At 43.8% G+C, this 22078-nt stretch overlaps 1 protein-coding gene across 2 annotated transcripts in view; it reads right to left on the minus strand.

The window, feature by feature from the left end:
- The window catches only part of LOC119025996 (inactive dipeptidyl peptidase 10-like), a 244104-nt gene that overhangs the window by 36511 nt on the left and 185515 nt on the right, over positions 1–22078 (minus strand). For both annotated transcript variants that reach the window (XM_037110048.1, XM_037110049.1), the window contains 2 exons: positions 10858–10952; positions 10695–10769 (listed from right to left, as the gene is read on the minus strand). In XM_037110048.1, the coding sequence (XP_036965943.1) occupies positions 10695–10769; positions 10858–10952 (170 nt within the window). The remainder of the gene's footprint in view (positions 1–10694; positions 10770–10857; positions 10953–22078) is intronic.

The following is a 22078-nucleotide window of genomic DNA, read 5'->3' on the forward strand; positions in this document are numbered from 1 at the left end:
AGACAACAGCGGCTGTGGGGATGAAAATAATGTGCAAGAGCAACAAAAAAAAAAGTTATTATATTTTTGAAGGTTGATCTTTCACAGAGTTCAGCTTTTACAAACCTTAAGATCGACAGGTGTGTGGACAGAAGCAGGAAAAAGACTCCGCACACTGTCCACCGCTCCTGCAATTAAAGCGAAACTCTCACCAAAATGCAACTTAGGCCTTTTTTGTGATTGTACCCGAGTCAAACCTTCGTTTAAAAGCATAATTACGATGAAAGAGGCATTTTTAGGATTTACCGTATTTTTGTTCTCAGGTCAAAATCATTTCCAATGGGAGTGCTACGGGCACTTTTACAATAGCATCAAAATCTCTATTTCTTAAACTGTAAGAAGTCTCGACACAACATGAAACTTTGCTGGTAGCATCACCAGGGTCTCTACTAGGGCTGTCAGGCGATTAAAGAAATTAATCTAATTAATTCCAGGATTTGTAACGACGATGGGGGAGGCTGTCTGAAGTTGGGTTGTGAGGTCGTGTGGCCTGACACCTTTTGAATTCATGAATACGCAAAACTTCAGGTTCGGTTTTACGTTTTTAGTCATTTCTATTCGGCTGAAACAGTTTTGAGTGGCAGTCAGATACGATACGAGCTGCAGCTGCAGCAGATGGAAGCTCCTTCAAAATGTCACTTTGACAGAAGCAGATTCATCAGCAGGATTTTGGATTCACAGCAGCTGACTTTTAAACATCTTTTAACCACCCTGGGTCTATCAGTAAAATGTAAATATGTTCCTGATTTAATATCCATAATCTCTTGGAAATAATCATCTACTGCAGGAACTGCTGTTGGATTTGAACAAATAAAACCAATTTAACTTTTTGATTCCTTTTCCTCTTCTTCGGGATTTTTCTTTTAAAAGGTGAATTATGAAGGTGTGATTTTGTTAACAGTCTCTGGGAGATTGACAACTCAATTTTCATGGCCGTGACCACTCGACTGGCTTCAGTCTGTCACGTTAGTGACATTTTCTCTCCGGCTTGTGGGAAAGTTTCATAAAGACGACAAATCAAACTTAAAGTTCTCTATTCGAGGAAATAAGCGTTCTGAATTTCAGTTAAATCCTGTATTGGACTGAGAACGCTGCAGCAAAAAAATCCAATTTCTTACATCTTGCTGGGAAAGATTGCTTCAGTGTCAGTCTGGACAGGACGAATGATTGCAGACACTCAATCAAAATACAGATGGCATGAGACTGTTAGACTTTAAAGGCAAAAAATAATATCACCTCCTTCTGAAATATAAAACACCATCCGAGTCTCTCCGCCACAAATATGTGTAATTATTGTGTTACGTCTGCTGGAACAGAACCTGAAGTTCTGGTGTCAGTTCAGCGCAGCATAGCGCTCTACAGTACGTTCTCTTCCCAGGAGACTGTGTGTGACATGAAACTACAACATGTGAGTAACGTGAAGGGGGGAAAAAAAAAAGGCAGCACAGACACTTAAGGAGCGCCTCGGGAGTGTCACCACAGAAGAAGTGTAACCGAGTCGCGCCCCTCCCCCCCCGCCGGCATCAGCCACTTATAAGAAAAGAGAAAATCGATAGCGTCTCCCTGGACGCATCTGTGCAGCTGAAGAAACATGTCAGACCAAATGGCTGCAAAAAGAAAAAAAAAAAAGAAAAAAGAAAAGAAACTACAGGAAACGCTCCGCTGTAGCCATCCGGTTACCATGACAACAGCAGAGCTTCAGGCTTTGACCCGTTGGACCCTCGTGGCGCTGACACCGCGCTACTTTCACATCAAATCAGGTTTCACACAAAAACACACCATTAGTCTGATTCTCAGGGGAAAAAAAAAAACCAAAAAAAAAAACCTGCAGGGTTTTACTCAGAGATCAACACTTCAAACGGGCTGAAAGAGCTTCAACCTCCTCCTGCATCCATCCGGTCAAAGGACAAAACTCCACGGACGCCAAGAAAACAAATAAACTGCAGAGATTGTAAATTCAGTATCTCAGAGCTGTCGCACCCTGTTCTCAAACGGCATGTTGCCACAGGAAAGTTTCTCCACTAACTGGCTGCAGCAGTCGTTATAGATAATAATCAAATACTGTTTATTACAACTTGAGTTTTATTTTTGTAGCTCTGCGTGGCCAATAGTTTTGACAGTTATGATTATATCTCAACGTCAAAAAAAATGAGCGGCGTGACGATCAGACGTGCTGTAAACAAACCCCGTCGAAAAACAAAGGCGTATAAAATTATCAATCAGTCAATCTATCAGACTTTCACACGCACAAAATCAAACACTGACAGCTGGAATCAGTGAAATAAAACAGGAGCTGAGACATTTAGGAAGTGCTTTCATAAGTTAAATACATAAATACAATGCTCATCCTTTCAACTACTTGTTAAATGTAAAGAAACGGTGCATCAGTGTTTCACTTCGCTGAACCAAACATCGACAGAGAACTGAAGATTTGCTTCCTGACTGCTCGGTCCAACCACTGAACCGAGAGCCGTGCATCAGGAACGTAATCCTCCGCGGCTCTGACGGGCTTGAACAGAAAAATCTCCGGCTCAAGATCCCAAACGCAGAGCAGCCACAGTGAAATGATGGAGGTCGGAGGTCACTAGAGGCCAGTGAGACTCGTCAGGAGGGCAGCGACACTTCCATCCTCACCTTGGATTGAAGCGAGGGACAGGGACGACATTATCTAATCTATTTGTTTAGGTAATAACTTTATCTTTAATTCATTCCATTCTCATTTTCCCCCGTGTGGACACTGGATGATGGTTTGGGAGAATCTGTGTCTGGTCCTGAAGATGAGGAGCGTGGACTGCTGCTGGTTGTATTGATTGGATTTACTGATTTATTCGCTTGTGTTCTTCAGTAACAATCACAATCATGTCCACATGTTATTATCATTATCGTTATTATCATTGTTGTCAGACAACATTCACGGCCAGTTTTATCTCTCAGGTCACGAGCGAGGTTGTTGCCGAGCTGTTTGCGAGGTTAAAGCGGGTTAAGTGAGAACTCAGAGCGTTGCGTTGTTGGAAATGATGTCGAGTGATGAACTGAATGTTGTGCGCCAGGCCCGCCCTCGTCAGGCAGCGGGGCAGGTGGATCCTCTTCATCTGGATCTGGGTCTCCATCATTTCCGAGCTCCTCAAGATGCAAACAGGCTCTCGTGTCTGTGCTGTGAAGGGTTCAGCACACAGCTACGATCTGATTTACACCTGCTCCACTCGTTATCAGTCGCTCCAGGTTATCTCGTCATCCATGGCTGCAGCTGGCAACCGCTGGCATGTTGGAATGAAAGCAAAGGAAAAGGAAAAGCGCACATTCTTTTCCCCTCTAAACGAGTATGTTCTCAAAAAACAGATTTCTTACCCAGTAACCAGGGGCTGTCATCCTCGTTCTGCATTATTCTGTAAAGGCTAACGTTCCTACAGATGCGACAGGCGTCTGCAGAGAGCCGAAACAGAAGAACCTGGAGTGCTGAGAGCAGTTTGACGACGACAGGTAGTCGGCTGGCAGTCGTCCTCGATGTCGGCGAAGAAAAGCGAGGATTGTTTGACCTGGCAACCTGTTTCTGTGATGATTTCAGATGGAATCAGATGATCAGATGATCGATGATATGCTAAACGAGCACGACAGGTCACAGCTGACATGAGCTTTGGAAGGTCTGGGTGTGACATTACACCACCCTGACTGTTTGCATACTACCTAAATTTAATTACATTCTAAAAATATAAATAACGACCTGGTTTGTGCAGGTTTAGCAGCTGGAATCACACAATCATTGTATCAGTTTTAAAGGCTTAGAGACGGTTAAAAGCGACTAATTCAAGCCAAGGTTACAACATTTTTGAGCCAAATTGGAATTACTTTTATCTAAATGTGGATAAAAACCCTTTCACAGTATTTACTACTTACATTAAAACATTGCCACTGATTCACAGCACTCGTTACATAAAATAAGATGTGGAAATGTCAGTTTTAAATCCTCAGGGCTCCATCACATCTATGCACAAAAACCCTCTGAAATCCCAAATTCAAACACACCCGTCCGGCTCACTGAGTCACAAAGTTGGCCGTCATGCGACCAGATATATTACGAGATAGTTTCCTCTCCGTGAATAATCTCTGGCAGACACATATCTATCGACTCTCTGTCATACTGCACATGCCCTCACAGCTCCGTGTCCCAGCGTTTTCCTTCAGTCTGATTTGGAGTTTGGCCTCCTGTGTTGACCGTGTTGCTCTCTCTGCTGCCGGCGTTTATGCCTCTCATAATATTCTGCATGTATTCACAGTCAGACTGCATTAAACACGGCCCACGGAGGAGTTTCAGAGGCGGTAAAGGAACGCAGGTGTCCTTCTATAACAAAATCACAGAGGCCCACTGCTCGTATCGGCGGGTATGATTGGAGAAATGTTGATGTATAACAGTCTGTCGCAGCGTTCGCGGCAGCAGTCGCCGTACAAACAGACTCGGTTATGTTGTTTCGGGACGCAGGTGCTGTTTTCCCTCCACAAAATTATAAGATCAGCGGGGTATTTTGGTTATTTCTCTAAAATACCAGGTGGGCTCAGCACAGACTTCCATCTCTTTGTTTCTCTTTGTTTAAAGCATCACGTGTGTGACTCCCCGCCTGCGTTCACCGCTCGTCTGTTCCTGGGCGCTCCAGGCTGGAGGCGGGACCCTGGAAACGTAAAACTCGCCTCATATGAATATGGGATTAATTATCTTTAAGGTTGTTTTTTTTTTTTTTTTTAACTCCACCGGCAAGATTCAGAACGCTCTCGAGACGAAGCGGTAGGAAAATGATTTTTCTTCTTTCTCCCACTTGTGTATTGATGCCAGGAAAAAAAGAAAAACAAATCTTGTGTCGGTGCTTCAGAAAAATACTGAACGAATGCAAAAGCATACAATCCATTTATGCCTTGACGCGCAGAGAATGGAGGCTGTCACTCAGAATCACGGAGAAATCAGTCAACTTGAAACCCACACACTTCTCTGACTTCATAGCTTCAAGCTAAATCGCTGTTTCCTTTTGCTTTACAAATGTTGTCTCAGCTGCAGTTTAAAGGAAAAGAAAGAAGCATATTAACAGAGCGAACATGACATTTTCTACCTTTTCTTCTTTCCTAAAACATATTGTATATTGTATTCAGCTTCTGTTGATGCCCTTGGACTTCATTTCCTGTCTTCTCTTCAAATATCAGTTTTTTTGTCACGAAAACACGACCTGAAATTGCCACAACCATCCTCTCAACCTATCGACAAATGTAAAGATAAGTGCCAACATTTTATTCTGGCGACTAGGCTGCACATGAAGACCGATGAACAGTCGCCATCCTGCAGGGTTTTCCACCGACAAGAGCATTACAAGATCTCTACAAGACTTAAAAACACAAGCCTGTTGTCAGCACTGACAAACAAGCATCCCAGGGATTAGGAGCTTTAATCGAGCTTAATCTCTCCCAGGTAGAGATGTAGTCAGATAACCGTGTGTAATCCTACCGACGGGTGAAAAGAGACGAAACATCTTCCTCCAACACCCTCGTAAACAGGAGAGTCCTTCACTGTCGTCGCAGCAGATCATAACCACCGGCGACTCTCAGCAACCCAGAGAGCAAAGAGTTCAGCGTGCGGAACAACTCCTCAGTTCAAAGCCTGCGTGGATCAAAGTGTGCGATCAGCAGGAGACTCGTCATTTTAGAGCAGATCCAGGTCTTTATTCGTTTCATCATAACAGGTTACGATTAGCTGCGAGTTCAGACTTCACGCCGCAATTCACAGATCAAAGCGTGGGATTACAACGAGCCCGCGGTACGAGCCCCGCTTCAGGTCCGAACAATAAGAAGAAACATTTTGAAGAGCAATCATGTAAAAAGAGAAGAACGCTCTTATCAAATTAAGCAAAACAAACTGCTGCATCTTATAACACACACACACACACACACACACACACACACACACAAACACACACACACCTCACGACCGACTCCGTTACTGCACACTGTGAATATTTTGACACCTGACTGACAAAAGGTTTCACATTTATACTCTAAAACATTTATCTGATTTAATGCTCGAGCACAACAGTTTCACAAAACACCAAACTGTGTTGTGACAAACACGACGTGAGGACTGTTTCCTCATCACTGTGTTGATCAAAGCAGCAACAAAGCACCTCAGAGTTTCTTTCGGGGCATTACGGGACGTGTGATGATGTCACAGGGCAGAAGCATTGTGGGTCAGAACCAAGATGGCTGCAGATGAAAAACAAGCCTCCAAATTAGCGACATCACACACATATTCCAGGAGAATCACATTGGAATCGTCTCCTCTTTGCTTTTTATTCATGTCTAATATTTTGATTTGCATTTACAACCACAGAGGTGAAACACGTTCAGCAGTTTTATTGAATTAACGTGTCTCGGACTGAACAATGAGCCTGAGACGTGTGTTTTAAACAGTTGAACTCTTTTATTCTGTCGGCTGAGGAAACACAGAAGGTGTGACGCAGAGGTTTGTCCATGTATTTATGTGAGATTAATACGGTGAGGAGTAAACTCTGTTTTAGTGCCGTAACACCAGACTACACAGCAGCTTCACTCCTTAATTCATCCTCAGGACTCCGACATGATTTCAGACTCATCCGACCTGCACAAGTTGAAATAACTACATTACTACAAGAATAACTCTAACAACTACTTTTCAAATGTGTTAGAAAAGGAGTTAAATCACTTTCCACAGAATGATATTAGTCATTTCTGTTGAAGCAACACGTCAACAGTATTAACTTGTGTAATTTAAAGGCTCAGCCAAAAATGAAGAAACCCGGCCCGGCGACCGTGCACAGGCACAATCATTTCCAATAAAACTCGACTCACAGAGGTTATTTAGAAGTTAGTTGTTGTAATAAACCTGAGATGAGGGCCGGTGCAAACAGCGCAATTATTTTACTGTTTCTCATCATGGTGTTGATTAAAAAATGCAATCAGGGCGGCAAAGATTCAATCACCAAACCAGAGACGAGTTCTGATGCTCATAACTGTCTTTTTGTCCGAATAAAACATCTCACTCGATGATTACTAACACCGGGGGGGAATAAATCGATTCTGACCTTTAATGTCCTTCAGTCATCCCTCACATGTTCTCTGTGCCGGGTCTTTGTGGTTCACTGAGAGTATTAACAAGGTCTAAAGTTTAAAACAGCCAAGTTGTGAAAAAACGAGCTGAACTTCTTCAATCAGTAAAGGAGACCACCAGATATAAACTCAGTGTGTAAACCTGATGTGTTCTCATCCTGGAAACATTTTAAATATCGTCTCTCCTCATTAAATTACAGCGTCGGAGCTGTGAGTGTGTACTGTGCTTCTCTCCATGGAGGCTGGTGTCCGTCTCACGTGTTGCTCTGCAGGGATTAAACGTTCAGCACATTTCATTTTTCAAGCTTCGGTCCTAAATAACACACACACACACACACACACACACACACACACACACACACACACATTTGTCAGCTGTTTTCGCAACTAAAACTATATAACAGTTATACGAGAAACAAGAACGTCCCGCTGCTCTCGGCTGTCGTTGGTGTTCTTCGTGCTCAAGCGTCTTCTAAAAAGGATGGAGATGTTTCCCTGTAAGCACTGAGGGACTCACCTGTCACCCGCCGTGTTTTTATATGTCCACAGTTTTATGATAGATGAAAAAAAACCAGATTAACACAACAAAAGGCCACCAAGAAAAGAAGGTGTCTTTTTGATTGACTGATGATTGCATAATCCGCTCCATCAGCTGGGCCTGCTGCAGACAGTCTGTGTGCTCGGCTGTAGCTGCTCGCCTCGTCTGATCGACACCGAGCATTTTCCACTCCTGTGCTGTGATTTGGACCCGCACCAGAACCTGCTGAAGCCACTGCGCAGCCCACGGAGCGGTAAAAACACTGTCTCGCTGCATCTTTGGCAGTTTGGCAGCAGAAGCACAAGTCGATGACAGCAAAACAATTTTTCGGTGACACATCCAGAACACGACGCTGTGTTATTTCCACAAAACCTTGTTAGAAAAAAAAAAAACAACAAACAAACGTATCATCACATCTGAGGCAAAACAAACAATTAGATAAAAAATAATAAAAAGCTCGCTGTCACGTCTCTGCCGAGGTGCTGAAATTGGGCGCGAAGCGTTAATGAATGTTTTATTTCATTCGGCGCAGCAGAGATGAACCTATTAGAAAAGTAATTTATTTTTTGCGAGCTGGGCCGCTAGTGTTACTCTTCATCACGCAGGTGTCGAGCTCCGGGCTGTTAGTCTGTTCCACAGCGCGCTGCCAGGTGGACAACAACGATAGTGGCACAAACACAAACAGCAGGAAGGAGCTTTACTGTACGTAATATTTTACTGCAGAAGCCAAAGCTCCTTCAGATCCAGCTGAACTCAAGTCTCAAGTCTTTGATACGACTTCAGAGTCGAGAGCACGATGTGATATTTCTCAGTACAGCGGCGTCCTTCACTGAGCTGTAGTAATAGTTATAGTAATAGTTTTTAAAAACATATTTATCTCATTGATTTCATTAAATCCCTGTGAAGACGGTGCTGCCAAAGTCATAACAAGCAGGTGTTACCAGGAATCAGTCATGTTTAAATATGGATCTGTGTTTCAGAATAATTTGGCAAATAGTCGGAGCTGAATATGAAAGAGGTGGACTATTAAAGCACTCCTGTGTGCGTGCGAATGTTAATTCATCTCATAATGAGAGGATAATTTTTCTTTTCTAAATTTTATGACTTTTTAAAATCATACTCCGGCGCCAGCAGCTGCAGCAGGTGTGTGTTTGGAATCCCGAATATGATCACGGGTTGTTAGTTTGGCAGCGGTGCACGGCTCGTTATCTCAGGGGATGGTGAGGGAAGACGAAGAAGAAGAAGAGGAAGAAGAAGAAGAAGAAGAAGAAGAAGAAGAAGAAGAAGAAGAAGAAGAAGAAGAATTCTGATGATAACCTGTTGAATGTGATAACAGTCCCGTGATAATCTGACACATTGCGGCTCTGCAGGTGAACATGTTACACATACTACCTGTATGACATCAGCATGTCGACAGTGCCACTTGGAGCATGTTAGCATGCTGCCATTAGCATCTAGCTCAAAGCTCCACTGTGTCTAAGAATAGAGCTGAAAGACTGTCGGCTCTTAGTCCTGTTTAAATATTTATCAGGTCACTAAGTCTCCTCAGGTTTTTTTCTCCTCCCAGACTTCAGTCGGCAAGTCTCGAGTAAATCAAATCTCACGCGCAAACATTCGAGTCCAGCTTGAGATGCAAGTCCTCGTTTTTTACACGTGACGACAGAAAAATCAATTTTCAAATCTTCCTCTTAAAGCTAAACTGTCTCCTCCTCAGAATACCTCCTCCTGGGACTTACTCTCATCTCTGAATTTAAAAAAAACAGATTTTAAAGACCAGATCAGACACAAACCAACAGAACTTCTTTCCTTCAACATAACCTTGTGCTGGAAATAAGCTGGGCTCGCGGCTATCGGCCATATTGTTCTGAATCGTAACCCTTCGTGCAAAATATGCAAATCGGTTCTGATGAATCGCCTTGTCAGTAATCCTTACACTTGATCCCTTCCAGAGTGGAGGGTCCGATTTGCATATCTCATTTTGCATCTCCTCTTTTCTGATGGAAAGCTGGTAATTACGGTTCAAGTTTGCCCTCCGCCGCTCTATTAGTGAATGAATGTGACCTGCCAGTCGCACCACGGATTTATAATCTCGCCCTGACCCGGCCGCCCGTCACAACGTGTCGAGAGCTGAAGAGCCGCGTGCAGATGTTTACTCAACCCTGACGACGTGTTCCAGCCGGGGTTTGTCTTTACAACGCCGGAGTGACGGGAGGGACGGAGAGAGAGTCGCTCAGAGCTAACTGAAGCTCGCGTCATATTAATATAAATCAAAGACTATTAAAGTTAAAGGTAGAATCAGTAGGATTTTGTCCCAGCTGTTCCTGAACGCACCACAAAGACAGCTGATTGTTGAGTCTCATTCCCAGGACGTCACATAGACACATGTTGGGTTGGTAAAGCGTCCCGAGCAGCAACAAAGAGAGAAAATCAGAAACTCTCTGCAGATACGAGACTCTAACATTCCAGCCTCCCTCTCTGTCTGTTTACAGCCTTGTCTCGTCTCGTCTCGCTGTACAGATACCTGAAAAATATGGTATTTGCACCTCCTACTTCTGAATAACTGTCAACAAGTCCCACACTGAAACTCATCACACATCAAACTGATCATCTGAGCACTGATCAGAACCTGACAAACATCAGCACATCATCTCTCGCTGCACTGCTGACAGCTGTGAGCAGGCAGAACTGCGTCCTCACTGAAATGTTGAACATTTTCCACTCTTAACTTTTGACATTCGAGTGGTTTAAGGCACCAAAGTTGAATCATAAACTCATTTATCGAAGGTAGAAAGAAGCTGAGCCTCTAACAGCTGCATAAGCATGTTGCATCAACCACTTTAACCTGTATTGCAGCATGTTTACATCATGGTACTGTTGCTCTTTACTCAAGAATCTGACGCTTTTTACACCGCCGGCAGACCAATCGCTCCACCCGGACGCCACTGTGCACAATGGGGGAGCTGTCTGCCTCCAGCAGAGTCCTGAAGGCATCACTCACCTGCTTCACATCGTAAGCGAAGAGCACGTATTTCAGATCAGGGGAGACGGCGTACTTGGCCACGTTGAAGTTTACCTGATGAACAAAGACAGTGAGGCGATCATGATGATGAAAATCACATGATGGTAAATCCTCGTAATTTACAGACTGAGATGAAACTTACAAATGTCGTGTTCATCAGGACGATCTCCGTCTCGTTCGTGACGATGTTGAACTTGATGACGTGGCCGTCGCTGTTTCTGTAGATGACTTCAGAGTCTGCAGGATAAAGAAGAAGAACAACAACAACATCTGCATGAAGCCAACTGAATTTTGAAACTGGTCCTGGCAAAAAAAGAAAAAAAATCCGGGGAAAAACTTCAAAGCACAAAGCAAACCATCACGACTTTATTTAGAATTGCAAACGATAAAAGAACAGTAGGAACGCAGCCGACAGACCGAAGTCTTTGCAGCTTTGATGTCATGTGATTAACTGTGAGAGTCTGAAGTGAAGTTTCGGCGATGGACGGACACAAAGGGGAGGCCTGCAGCTCTCATCTTTTTTAGGTATCACAGCATGTTGTTGTACTGACGAGGAGCAGAGCTGTCGTGTGGCACCATCAGGTAAAACACCTTTCGTTTCCGGGCTCGACAGCTGAACAGAAACATGTCGCACACCTCGGATGTCACGGTGCGACGATAATACCGCCGTATCAGCACAACGGCACGCACAAATACTTGTAATCTTAAATGTATGCACGCACACACGCATGTACACAGAATACAAAGCGGCAGCTCCGAGGCGCTCGTGTCCGTCTCGTACTAATTAACTGTTGGAACGCTCGATGTGCCGACTGGAAGCAGCAGAACAGATGGAAGCAGGAGACGTTTCTCCTCTTCTGTTCCGGCTGTTTGAGATCTAAATTATTAATCTGTCGAAGTGGAGACGGTCTCTTCCTCCCAGTCCCTCGAGCAAGGCACCTCGTCTTCAACCCCTGCAGTGCAGCAGGTTCAGCGGTTAACACAGTAACACGGTGATTAAAGGAGCATTCTGTAGTTTTGGAGGAAGAAGAGAACTGACTGAACAAACTAAACAATCAAACTCTTTGTTTTCATCAACTTCACACTGTTTCACTTTGTTTACATGTTTCTTCCCTCTGAGAACAGCTTGTTTATTCAGTTATGGAAAAAACATATTTTTTTTAGTTTGTATTTTTACCTCATTATAGTAGTTTACACACTGCCCCTTTAAGGTGAGATACTACAGCTGTCATCACCATGAAACTTCCCTGATGGACAACTTCAGTTACGAATATATATATATATAATATATATATATATATATATATATATATATATATATATATATATATATATATATATATATATATATATATATATATATATAATATATATATATATATATATATATATATATATATATATATATATATATAGGCTCTAATTTGTGTACATTTCCAGAAAAGATGTCTGAAGATTGGATGAAGCCACGTTTAAATTCCAGCTTCATTTTGTTGACATATTAGAGGCGAAGGAAAACTCTTTTGACAGTCAGAAAAAAGGAAATAAATGAGTGACTGTTAAGACATTCAGAACATAGATATGAATACAGATGGAAGGTTAATTGGTATGTAAGTGCTGCTGAAGTGGAGATTTCTGGCTCAGATATTTATTAATTTGACAAAATGTCTTTTAAAGATATGAATTTCTGGTAAACAAGGTGACTACGTGAGAATATTTAACTGACAGTTACCGCCATGAAACTTCCCTAGTTAATAACTCACATTCAGAGAATCTGTTATTGTAAAACATGTTTTCTGATATTGAACGATTAAACATACAAATAATGCTATTTTGTTAAATATTAACACATTTGTATACATAAAACAAACAACTAAATGGATCATTTGGACATTTTCTTCGTCTCCGTGTGTGTCGTCCTCTTATCTGTGTTTCACCTGCTAACATTATGAAACACATGCGTGTGATTCATCCTCAGTAAATACGGCAATTTTTTGAGAATAAAGGAACCAGATGTGACAAACTGTGGGCACCCGACAGTAAAATGCCAACCAGACATGAGTCACTGCTTTGACAAGCATCAAACAACCAGCGTCAGAAAAAGGAGAGGAGAGCCTCGTCTGGTGACAGAACGATGAACCACATTAGATTCTTCACCAGCTTCTGTTTTAACGACTGTGATCACGTAAGTTAACATTTATATATAAGTTAGAGTTTTATAACATCTGTCAGGTGATCGGTTCGTCACTTCAGAGTTAACCTGCAGTCAACAACAGCTGATGTGACGAGAGAGTCCTCTGGTAGAAGTTCTCATTTTCAAACCATGTGACTGCTGCAATGCATCGTGGGCCGTCCTCAACTTCAATATGGAGCACAGACAAGTCTTACTTTCTACTGATCATTTCCTGAAGATACTGTACATTTATCTCTGATCCTCGTGTTCACTGTGGGGTTGATTTATTGTTTTTATTTAATTATCCAGGATATAAAGGGTCAATTTATTCCTCATGTTCTGGTCTTTCTGGTGGAGCGAAGGCAGAACTTGTGAGCTTAAATAATCTGTCTCAGCTTTTGTCGCCTCATCCGAAAAGCCTTCGTAGAAGCAGACGGATGTCGGCCTGGTGGTGTAAACAAGAATACAGTGTGTGTGTTTGTGTGTGCTCGGGTCATGTCTGGGTCTCCCAGGTTATCCAGGGCCACTGGGACTCATAAGATTAATGAAAAGCTTCACACGTAGGCACAGCTGTCTTCACTGAAATCCTTTCAGCTGATCCCGAACAGCTGGCGGCGCTGCGTTAGGATGGCGCTGTGCACCCGGAGGAATAGGTTTCCCCTCTGATCACACAACGGTCCACACAAGTTTCCTCTGGTGTCTGAGACGCAGACGGAGAGTTGTCGTCACCAAAATAAAAATCTGATGTGAAACTATTGTCTTATATATCAAACTTCCTTCCTCCAGACATGAGTATCAAAATAATCCTAATTTGCGGTGTTAAACTTCAAATCAGCGCCCAGCCTGCGAGAGAGATTAATATTTCGAGCTGATAACAAGGAAGTGGCTCCTGTGATCTTTAAGACATTACCACAGGTCTCTGCACCGCTCTGCACTTGTCTCCTTAAATAATGAAATGTTCGTAGCTGAAAAAGAACAAGCTAAGACTCTAATGTATAAGTTATGTCCTACGCCTGTAACGCCATGAATAATGAACCGCCTCGGCTTTTTTTCTGCTACGCTGAGCGGCACGCGGCTCAGGTGAACTCGTGTGGATTAAGTAATGGTCACCGTGCACGCCACTCACCACCGCCGCAGCTTCTGTGTGTTATTCTCAGGCAGGTAAATATGATAGTGACCTGAAATAAAGGTCATTACTGCCAAGTATAAAATCAGTTATTATGTTATCTTCCCTGATGTAGGCAGACGAATGACGAACATCATTTTACAGCCAAAATTGAGCTTCAATAACTAAAATAACGCATGATCAGCGCAGTAGAGTTACAACCTTCCTCCTCTCTGTTAAAACCAGCGCTCTCATCCCTCCGACTGTGTTGTGTTGATAAGAACAGCGAGATATGAAAAGGGGAGGCGGCGTCCTCGTGTGAGAGCTGCACCATCACCGAACTGAAGGCACCATCAGAGGTACGGAGGACACGCTTGGCAGAAACATTACGACAGATCGCGAGTCACTCAGAAGGCATCAGCTTTCTCGACGCTATGAGCCGAAATCATCACGAGACAGATACACTTGCTGCATCCTTCAGAGGAGCATTTGAAGGCCAATTACGTCACAACCAAAGGAGGCTTTCCCAATCCAAAGGCTCGTCCAAATGCAGCCCACAAATGCTCCTTCGTTTCCCTGTTTTTGCAGGATGCAAAGCTACGATCCTTCACGGCCTCACATATCCCAAGATTCTTTGCCCGCCCGAAAAAGAAGAAAGAAAGAGAGAAAACAAACGTCACTTTCATGTAATTTTATCTGCCACCAGGCACGAAACCTCCCTGGAAAAAAAACAAAGCTGACTGGCGATCCACTCAGCCTGGCACCGTATAATCTGCTTTCACATCTCCATTATGAACTAAATAAATGATTAAAGTCATGTTTTTTTTTTGCCATGCTTGAAGAGGAAATGACTCAGTTTTCTTTGAAACACTGGCGACCAACAATACTCGGAAGCGGTAGGAGGACAGTCGCGTGTAGTCACTTTAATATGATGCAGAAATAGACTCATTTTATAAACACCTTGTCCACCGCTTCCAAGTATCTAACATGTCATGATATCGACAAGCTCTTGTATTATTCATGCTTCTTGTTCCAAAGATGCGTCACCGGCAGCTCTACTGTTTCCACGTCATCTTAAACTGTTAAACTGCGACATCGCTGAACTCGTCTTCTGCATATTTCTGGCAAAGTTGTATTAATGTTTGGGTGACACAGCTGGACATTTTTAAGCAGACAGTGGGAAAATATCCAGCCTTGTTTGTTGTGATCAAACCAGCTATTTACAGCCAAATCATGATCTTTTGCTGGACCTAACAAACGTAAACAGAGCAAAGGAACAGTGTTAGCACGAGATACAAGCTGCCATATAAATTCATGGCAACATTTATACTGGTGATTTGGTTTTGGGACAAAAAAAGGTCCAGATGTCAAAACTGTTGGACTGAGGTGAAAATTCCCTTCACTTCCTGTCTGAAACACAACGTCAGTGGAGCTGCAGGAACAGTTCAGCTGCTCAAAACATCTCCAGACGTCCACACAGGGCTCAGCAGCAGCAACGCATTGATCAAAAATCAATCACATGACGGCCACATGTGGATATACTGTAGTTATAATGACAGTGTATTAATACACTCTGCTTGAGGGGAGAAATGTCACCCGGCTGGCTGTCACAGCCACACAAAGCGCTGCAAAGCTTTCAACGCAAAAAAAAAAAAAAAAAAATCCACAGCAGGATTTCCACTGATACAGAATCTCACAGCACGTCACCAGAAAATCAGAAGGTGAGAAAAATATCTCTGCTGCGAAAAAAACAAAAGAGCACCATTTCACCCAGACTGTCAACGCCGAGTACTAATAGTCCTCAGAAATGTTCTGCCAGGTGAGTATTTATTCCCAAACAAGTGGTAAACAGCCACACACAGCACTGCTTGAAGAAATAAATGAGGGCTGGGTAATCATATCTCCCTTCCTGTGTTTGTACTTAGTGAGCCTCCAGACACATTGTAATTTTCCTTTGAAAATAGAAGATTTATTTGGGTTTTAACTGTCCGGCTCCAGAGTCCACTGCCCACATAACTGTCAGGAAATAAAAGAGTAATCGGCCCGATGCTGGAAGGCAGCAATAAGAGAAAAAACAGCATTCAGTACAAACTGTAGCAGCCGGTAATAATGTGTCACGTTTCTTAATAGAACGGCTATTTTTGATAACTGGAGGAAGTGAAATATGAGGCGTACGTGACACGATACAAATAATCAACTCTTTGTGCTGTTTGTAATGTTTCTCTGCAACTTCTTCAGAGTTACTTGACTGTATTTTGTTTGCTGAGTGTGCTGAAGCCTCTCTCCACGTAACGTTTGTGTCCTTCTGGATACGAGCTTGTTTCCTTTGTTCTAATCAAGATAAATATAACGATGTTTTAGACGCTAATGTGCCTCCATGCTTCCTGCAACAGTCTGTGCACAGAAACAGGTTCATAAAGAAATGCTTTTTCTGCTGCACACGGTCCTGACCTTCACCGTGTCTAACACCTGTGGGACGGACCGGAACACCGCTGGCGAGCTCGACCTCGCGGCCCAACATCAACGATCTTGAGGCTGAACATCCCTATTACCGGAAAAGAACACGGTTATTGGACAATTCTGCAAAACCCTTTATTATGTTCAGTGAATGTCCACTTAAAAAAAATCTCTCTTTGTACAATATCTGTGCAACCTAAAGGATTCAAGACCTTCAAGTGCACCAATATATTTTATTTCAGTCATTATATCCTCGTTTCATGGTCCATAAAACATTTCTGGACCTTCACAGCAAAATAGCGTTGCAGCATTCTGCTTAACAACTGAAGCAGATTCTGAGTAAAATGCTATCAAGGAATTAAATTAAAAAAAAAAAAAAACACCTGAAATGGCGTTATCCAAGTTTCCAGAAGCCCCGAGATCCCAAATTGATTTAAAAAGATGTTATTTACACCTTTTCCTTTCCTCTGTACGGCGTCTGAAGGCTGCACAAGCTCGACTGCACGCTGAGGGTGTGAATAACACCTTTTAGACTCTGGAGACTTGGAATATCTCATTTCATGTTTTCTCTTCCGGTTGTTTTATAACGTTTCAAAGCAAATCCCCATAAACTCAGGAGAATGCTGCAGCGATGTTTTGCTGTGAAGCTGCAGGAATGATTTGTGGACGAGGAGCAGATCCGGGATGTTTGCTGGGAGGGGCTGCAAAACTCCTGCACAACAAACAGACATGCTGCTATTCACAGTTATACATCTTACTTTCTGCCCGACAACAGAAAGGCGCATCACATCCTGATTGGCCCTGAACGTTGGCATTGGGTGTAGATTGTGAGGAGTTGATTTTTGCGATATGGATTCCATTTCTAGGGATGCTGGATGGGAATCAACTGCAATAAAAACTCCCAGACAGGTTCCAGGATTTGTTGGAAAGCCTTCCCAGGAAAAAATGAAAAGCTATCAAAGCAGCATAGGTATAACTGCTCATTAAATAATCACATATGGTCGGACTGTTTCTGCGTCCGCACGCACAATCATCACTCAGACTGTGTTTCTGGGACTTCTGGAAAAAGCTGCAGCTCCACCGGCTGCAGTCCCATAAGTACAGGAAGGTGGGAGGTTATAAACAGCGAGAAGCAAAACCGAAAGCCCCACCACATCCAGAGGAGGAGGCTCAGCCAATGGAGTGCAGAGTCGGAGGAAGGGGGGGCAGCGGGAGCCAAGTGGGAACTGTGGGCACAATGTAATATGCATAGCACACACTGAATTATTTGGCAAAGGTTGCGTAATGCTCGAGCGCTGTGTCTGCAGTCCCTGAGGTTCCACCAAATGTCACAGCTGGTCAAGCTCAAAGCCAACTTGTTAAAGATGGAACACAAGCGCTCGCTGCTGCAGATGCTGACAGTAAATACGGCGCCACTGTAAAGATCCAGAGCCAGATGCTGGTGGTGCTCCCGTTTAATTAAAAATGGCATCTGTGGTTCAATGCTTAGTTTTTCTTGTTGACGAACAAAAAGTAGAGTGAGAATCACTTCGGTCGGCACATGCTGACAGCCGTCTGTTGGGTGCACGCTGTGCAAAAGTACAGCTACAAACTGCACGTTGTAGAGCCGACGCCACGTGTTAAACAGCCCATGACTGATTATCCATAATTTAAGATCACCAGAGCCTCTAACGAAACCCTGCAGATGGAATCATAATCTCCACTGTGCTCACTCACAGATACCAGACACTTCAATGCTCTTTGCATCAAGGTCAATGCAATACAAAAAACAATTCCACGATGTATCTGGATCTGCAACACAAGTCAGTGGGACGGGAGACTCGCCCTCCGACCAAGTGTTGTACAGATCCGTTCTGTAGCTGTTCTGTAATCCTGCTGACAAACCAACCAACCAACCAACAGATGGACAATTTAGCCCAGTCGCTGAAATAAGACGCTTTACGTCTCTTTAGGTTCACTGTTTTGTTGTGACAGCACCGTCTTTAACCCTCCTGTTGTCGTCACATTCTGTGTTCGCTCCTTGACCTCCCACCCTCACTGAAGAGCCACAATAAAGCAAGTTCATTTCATTGTAAATGCCAAATCGACTTTACACAAAGAAACAACCCGTCACTCATCAGGAACTGTGTGAATAACAGAGACAGACACTCTGCATTCATTCAGTGGACATTTCAACACAGCTGTCATATGTTTTCTTTACTGAAGTAGTTATTATTCCTCATGGTGCTGCTGCGGTGTTGAACAATATTTTTTGGGCTGTCAAAAAGAGTATCACAAATGCGCACCAAGTAGTAGTAGTTTTGAATTACTGAAGAAACAATAAGAGTCAAATATGAACAGCATAAACCAACAAGGACGACCACTACACGAGAACCGGCAGCTGCTTCGCCTGCTGGTCTCAGACCTGTGTTCTGTTACACGAGAACCGGCAGCTGCTTCGCCTGCTGGTCTCAGACCTGTGTTCTGTTACAGGAGAACCGGCAGCTGCTTCGCCTGCTGGTCTCAGACCTGTGTTCTGTTACAGGAGAACCTGCAGCTGCTTCGCCTGCTGGTCTCAGACCTGTGTTCTGTTACAGGAGACCTGTGTTCTGTTACAGGAGAACCTGCAGCTGCTTCGCCTGCTGGTCTCAGACCTGTGTTCTGTTACAGGAGACCTGTGTTCTGTTACAGGAGAACCTGCAGCTGCTTCGCCTGCTGGTCTCAGACCTGTGTTCTGTTACAGGAGAACCAGCAGCTGCTTCGCCTGCTGGTCTCAGACCTGTGTTCTGTTACAGGAGAACCAGCAGCTGCTTCGCCTGCTGGTCTCAGACCTGTGTTCTGCTGGGTTTTGTCACCTGCAGAACGTTTACACTCTGAATGAAGAAGTGTTAGTGAGCAACGCTGTGACGTTTGTGTATGAATAAAGGCAATATTTCCCTTTTTTTAATGTTGAGGTCACTTTAGGAAAAGTCAGAACATTTCAAGTTGAAAAAAAAAACAACATTTAAGGTCTTTTCTCTGCTGTTAAAAACAGTTTCTGGTCATTTTTGACATGAGGAGATGTTGTAGAGACGACTGACTAAGGAGGTATTTCAACATTTCTCACCAGGGTTTTACTTTCCAAGCCCTGACCAGCTGGTTGTTGTGTCTAAGCTCCATGTTGTCACACCATGTAACTGAATACTGAGCCTAAAGAAAGATACACTTTCAACTGAAATAGCAGCTAGCGAAGCCAGAGACTCTCTCAGGATCAGACCATCAGTTTGTACGAGCATGCTTTAAGATTTTTTTTCCTGATGCTGGTGGAATAAATACACCCTGTGAGGGAGAGACTCAAACGCAGAGGAAGATTAATGACACAAGAGCTCATTTGGAGCTGCATGACAACAACATTAGAAGCACAACAACCACTCAGCTGTTAATGAGAGCCAGCGAGTGGAAAACACGCTCCGGATCTGAGGACGAGTGGGTGCTGGGGGGCTGCGAGCACGTCCAGACGGGGCACGAGACCACTGACTATTTCTGTGGACATTAGCTTGAACAACACGCTCGACAAACACACTTCAAATTAGTTTTGACTTCAATCAGACAAGAGCGAGAGCAGTCTCTGCCTACATGACCTTCTATCACTTATACTTTATTTCAGGACAGAGTGAAAGGAAGTGTAATGTGGACTCTGATGAGCACTTACGTGATGGAAATGTCCAGGAAGAGAATGATTAATTTGAGATTCTTAAATATCCTTTTCTAACACAGCGACTCGTACAGGATCCCTCGGGATCTTTATCATCATCTCCACTGCAGAAACCATCTTAGTCTAGTTCCTGTGTCACATGATGTGTCTCTGTCTGTATCCTTCAGAGGAGCATCTGAAGGCCAATTATGTCACAATGCTGCATGAAGGCTGTCCCAGTCTGAAGGCTCCTCCAGATGCTCCTTCTTTTCCCTGTTTTTGGAGGATGCAACACTACTGTCCTTCATGGCCTCACATATCCCAGGATTCTTTGTGCGCCCGGAAAAGAAGAAAGAAAAAGAGAAAAATGGCGACATCGCGTGGCGTAGATCGTCACTTTCGCGGGCCTGGGCAGCAGAAATCGTGACGTAAGGGTAAAACATCTGGTGACGCAACCAGGAAATGCTCCAAAGTCTGACGAGGTTAACAAGGTCTCTGAAGGACTCGCCTTCAAAGACCACAAACACCGGGTCCCTCAGAGGATGCAGACCCTGAACTGAGACACAGCAAGTGTTTCTGAACTCAGATGGTCAAGGAACAATCAGGGTGAAGTTTGCAGTCGATCACTAGTCAAACACAAAGCTAACAGCCACTACAACATGAACCCACAAAACACAGGAGACAATCTTGACCTTGAGCAGCAGTCGGAAAACAATCTCACCGCACGGTCCGTTCAGCAGCTGCTCCGGAGGTTTTATCTTACTATCCTTCTTTATGTGATACGATCCGAAGCTCCAGATCAGCGGCTGGATGACCAGAATGTTCTGACGACTGCTGATTTCAAGGTCAGCGCTCAGGAGGAGGAAGAACTCAGATCTATGACCTTAAAGACAAACAGCAGTATCACTGAGAAGAGAGAGAGTGGTGAAGTAGAAGTCGAAGTCAGAAGTACGGAGGTGTTGGCATCGAACGCTTCGGGTCGTTGGGTCACGTCAGTGGAAATTAGGCTCAACTTACTTTACATATTTCACCTTTAAGGTATGAAAAGTAAAAGGTGTACACTGAACAGTTTCAGCCTGTTTTAGACACGATTTTTAACCCACACGACTCATTATAAAGTCCTGCTTCGTTTGCTGTGTACCGGGGGGAGTGAGGACCGATCACCTGCTCCTGAACCACAGTCAGGCAGCCGGATGAACTTTGGACATGGCTGAAAATTCTGGTCGGCCGACGCAGACTCTCGCACAGTTGAAGCAGAGACACAAGTCAGTGCCTTTCTTTCCTTTCTGACCACAGCAATGAGAACGTGGACTGTAAATATGGAGGCCAGGTTGGTCGAGCTGTGGCAACAGGATGTCTGCGTCTTCTGAGCCTTCTGTGAGTCCATTTGGCCCGGCGCCTCTTTGTCTTCGAGGTTTTTAGCACACAGGATTGCAAAGTTAATACAAGTAGCACACTTGTGCCTTCTTACACCTGGCTCGGAGCTTTCAAACTAAACTTTATTGACAATCGTCACCAGCCAGGACAATCCGCTGTGGCAGACGGGCTGTTTTTAACATGGTTTGATGTGGCTGGTGTGTAAAATGTCCCTCCGTTGAAGACTTGAGTGCTTGGGTTGACAGGTCCTCACTCACATCCTCTGTGCTGGGATTTATTGTCGATAATAAATTCAAAGATTAAATTTACAAACAGGCCACTACACAGTTGATCTCATGATTGATCCATCCATAAAGTTTGTAGTGTCACATTACAGTACGATAAAAGTTCAATGCCATCCCCCCTGAATGTCTCCACCAATCATCACCGTTGTATCAGATCTCACCGCTGAGAGCAGCGTCCAACAAACCGTCTCCTGCCGCTCTGAATCTACGACGGCACTGCGACGGACAAAAACCCGAGCAGACAAGTGCCTTAAATTAGAGAACAGCCCGACGATCCCTCTCGCCTGTAACTCGATATATATTTTTTTTTTCCCG

The sequence above is a fragment of the Acanthopagrus latus genome, chromosome 9, assembly GCF_904848185.1.
Source record: "Acanthopagrus latus isolate v.2019 chromosome 9, fAcaLat1.1, whole genome shotgun sequence".
In the NCBI taxonomy this organism is placed as follows: Eukaryota; Metazoa; Chordata; class Actinopteri; order Spariformes; family Sparidae; genus Acanthopagrus; species Acanthopagrus latus.